At 28.9% G+C, this 3,519-nt stretch overlaps 1 protein-coding gene and 1 long non-coding RNA gene across 2 annotated transcripts; one reads left to right on the top strand and one right to left on the bottom strand.

Annotated features, from left to right (window-relative positions):
* The first annotated feature begins 47 nt into the window (after positions 1-47).
* LOC116350505 lies at positions 48-868 on the top strand. The gene is made up of 2 exons (XR_004202036.1): positions 48-381; positions 569-868. It is a non-coding gene; the product is annotated as an uncharacterized LOC116350505 (long non-coding RNA).
* Positions 869-989: 121 nt separating this feature from the next.
* LOC116350504 (POU domain, class 6, transcription factor 2-like) lies at positions 990-2,725 on the bottom strand (the record flags this gene model as incomplete). Its single annotated transcript, XM_031782304.1, has 3 exons — positions 990-2,125; positions 2,280-2,428; positions 2,642-2,725. Coding segments are annotated over 3 exons (358 nt in total), but the record flags the coding sequence as incomplete, so codon positions are not given.
* Positions 2,726-3,519: the final 794 nt, after the last annotated feature.

Below are 3,519 nucleotides of genomic sequence, written 5' to 3'. Positions count from 1 at the left end.
TCAATGGCATCATTCGTTTTTCTCTATCACGTCGGAGTTTTTTACAATTTTCCTTGGAAGTTTTTTGAAATTGAGGCAATTTTTGGCTTTTCAAAAAAATTTCAAGGAAAATGTTAAAAAAAACTCCGACGTGATAGAGAAATTAGAATGATGCCATTGAATTCACCGTCCCAAAATTATGCGGAAATGGTGTCTTTCATGTCAGTTAGATTTTTGAAGTTGAAAAATGACACACAGTGTTATATTCCATTGAAAATATGGATAAAAGTTACGTAAACTATTTGTCGTATCATTTACAGTGATTCACTTTCTGATGCTGATATGGCAGAGGGAGTGTCAAAAACTTCAAACGTTCTTAAAATTGGTTTCTTATTTGATCACGTAAGCTATAAATTGAAAATTGAACTTGAAAATGTTTGGCAATTTTTCAATAACCTTGACCATGAACAAGGTGTTTACATAAAAATATATAAATAATGTGAAATTATGCTATTCTCTAATGCAATGTAATTTAGTGACTGTCTTCAATCTATAAAATCGAAAAATATTTTTCCTTTTCATTTTACAGCCAGAGAAAAACCTACCAAAATACATGAACCGATTTGATATTGTGCTTGTGGATGATCAAACAATGGATGTACCACGACAAATCTTGCTATTTGTTAAGGAACGAAGTGTGTGAATTTTGTCATTGCAACAGAATAGAGAAGAAAACAATTAAGTTAAAGAATTTTTCAACTTAACTATCTATAAAATGGAAGATTTCCATTTTCCATTAAAAAAAAATTAAATGATATTTATAACAAAATATTTTTCTCTATAAAGATATTTAGTTTTTATCTGTAATAAATGACAATCAAAAGAATAATCTTTTATTTTTTTTCATCCATATTTTATTTCAGTTGTTTGTATACAAATTTTTTAATGTAAATAAATTAATACGCACTTATCATCATCATTTACATTGAACCATAACTTAAAGGGTTTTCGGTTTGATTCGTTGAAGATGATGTATTAAATGTGTTAATTGAACTTATACAACAATCTTGTATGGCATTGTTTCTGTTACAGTATCTTCTTAATCTAAGTTTAAAAAAAACTGCGTGGTTGAAAACAAAAAAAAGAACATTGAAATGAGAGCAAGCGCGTATCAAACCAAATTGTTCGACTAAGGAATCAAAAACATATAGGAAAATAAATTGCGGCCATTGATTGGTTCTAAATATATGAATGTCATTTTTTTTCCATCCCAATTGAAGTCAATTTCATAGAATTCACAAGATTTTTATTTGTCAATAGTATTGTATTTCGGTGTTTTTTTTATAATTATCAGTTTTTTTTTTTCATTTGATGGCACATAGTTGATTAGAGCAAATAATCAGATGCATTATGGCTAGGTAATGTTTCATCTTATGCATCTATTATTTTGTGTGTGTATGTTTTTTTAAAAATATTTTTCAACCTAGCAAACGTATTCAGTTGTGGCCCGTGCAACTTATGATTAATATCAAATCGAAACAAAACTATAAAGAAATTAGTCAAATTTCTACTTGCAAAACATACATAAACTATTTTTTATCGTTCATTTTTACGCGTCTATTTCTCTTATCTCTCAATTAAAACATTACAATTTGTATATAAATTAAATATACTCTATTGAAATGCTTTGTGTTTGACTGTGTGTGAGGATGTTTTTTTTCTGGTGTAGAGAGAGTGTGATGAGAAACATATCTATTTTTATCTTAAAGAAATTCATTAAAATTTATTTTGCAAACACTACGAATATGGACTCTATTATAAGTAATGTGAAAATGTGTTTGATGTATGACATTTTTGTTAAGCCTAATTTTCATTCTTATTTGCTTGTATGTTGATTTTTCTTCTGCTTTTTTCTTTTTAATTAATTACAGAATGTTTTAATGATTGCATTTGATTTACGTATTTGGATTGTATTGCATGTAAGCGATGCGTTCTCTATGCCTCTTGGTAATTTTTTTTAATTAGACCATACCTTTGGACATCATTCGTACGGTATTTTTTAACGCTTGACGTTTATTACAAAACCAAATTCGTATTACTTCCCGTTCATAGCCTAATTGATGTGCGAGACCTGTGATTTCCGTCCCTAATATATCATTTCGAAATTCAAAAAGATGTTAAACATAGTGATAAAATCATTAGAATAAATAATATTAAGCCATGCGAAATGAGAAACCACGAGAAATGTTACATTGTGAGGAAAAGCAAAAAGCTGAAAAAATGTTTATCTAAATTTTTACCTGATGGATGAGTATTCCGTTCGAAATGAGCATTAAGTAATTCCAGTGCTTGTGGTGTGAACGATGTACGACGTTTTCGCTTTTTAGACGGCTCCACCCCAATGAAATCGGTCAAATGACTTTGGCCACTCTTGTAATGATTCCAATGTCTAAACAGTCACAGTTTAATATCGATATTGACATTTTAAATCGAATAATTTTACAAATATAATATAATAATTTCATATTTATTTCATTAATTATAAATTTAAAATGGGTTTGTACTGTACATGTAACATTGTTCAGCACTTGCATGCGACAAATGATAATGTAAAGTGTTTTATTACTCAATTAAAAAGTGTTTTCACTGGATTATTTAATACCTTTCTTCGGCTTCTTTCATCCATCGTTCTAGGACAGGCTTGATTTTTTGAGCACTTTTTGGAGTAATGTCCAGTTTTTCAAACCTAAAATCAATCGAATTAAGTTCGTTTATAATTCAAGAAAATCTTAATCTTTGACGATTGAAAGATTTGTAATAAAATTGTCGATTTTAATTGTTTTTTTTTTGTTATATTTCTGTTCTTGTTTTCAGTGTATGTGATATATAAAAGAATACACTCAAATACGAAAATCCTAATATGTGTTCGGCCGAATCGAATTAATAATAAATGCCAGGACATTAGCACACTTATAAAACGTGTTCATTTTCTCGTCTTCAATTATTTCATTTAAATTTCAATTCGTGAATTGAAAAGAAGCGATAAGATTACTGCCTAAAATGATAAAAAATAAAATTCACATATAGTTGGCGCTACATTCTATGCAATAAGCGTATACTTTCCACTTAGTCCGTTGCAACGGAAACAAGTTTGCATAGAATGCAGCGCCAACTATATGTGCATTTTATTTTTTATCGTTTTAGGCAATAAATCTATGGTTTTCTTATGGCTTCTTTTTATGATATGTCTACATTTCGATTGCTTTATTTTTTATAATATCCAATAAATATGAGAATGTGGCAATGCCCTGGCCTTTAGTTTATATTTTGATGATAACTTGGAAAATAATTGAAATGGCCAAATGGCAAAATATAAAAATAAAACACACACATACACATAGAGAAAGAGAATTGGACATAAATTCTTGTCACCTCATTCAACATAATTGCAAAAAAGAGTAGTAAAGGGTCTTGTAAATTTCCTGGGATATTTGATGTCATTCTCCATTTGCTTTATATTATTGAGCGTGAGGTTGGAAC

This window comes from Contarinia nasturtii, unplaced genomic scaffold, assembly GCF_009176525.2.
Source record: "Contarinia nasturtii isolate CC-2019 unplaced genomic scaffold, AAFC_CNas_1.1 Cnas_scaffold_4207, whole genome shotgun sequence".
Classification (NCBI taxonomy): domain Eukaryota; kingdom Metazoa; phylum Arthropoda; class Insecta; order Diptera; family Cecidomyiidae; genus Contarinia; species Contarinia nasturtii.
The sequence above is the reverse complement of the archived record's forward strand: the minus strand, read 5'-3'. Positions and strand labels throughout refer to the sequence as shown.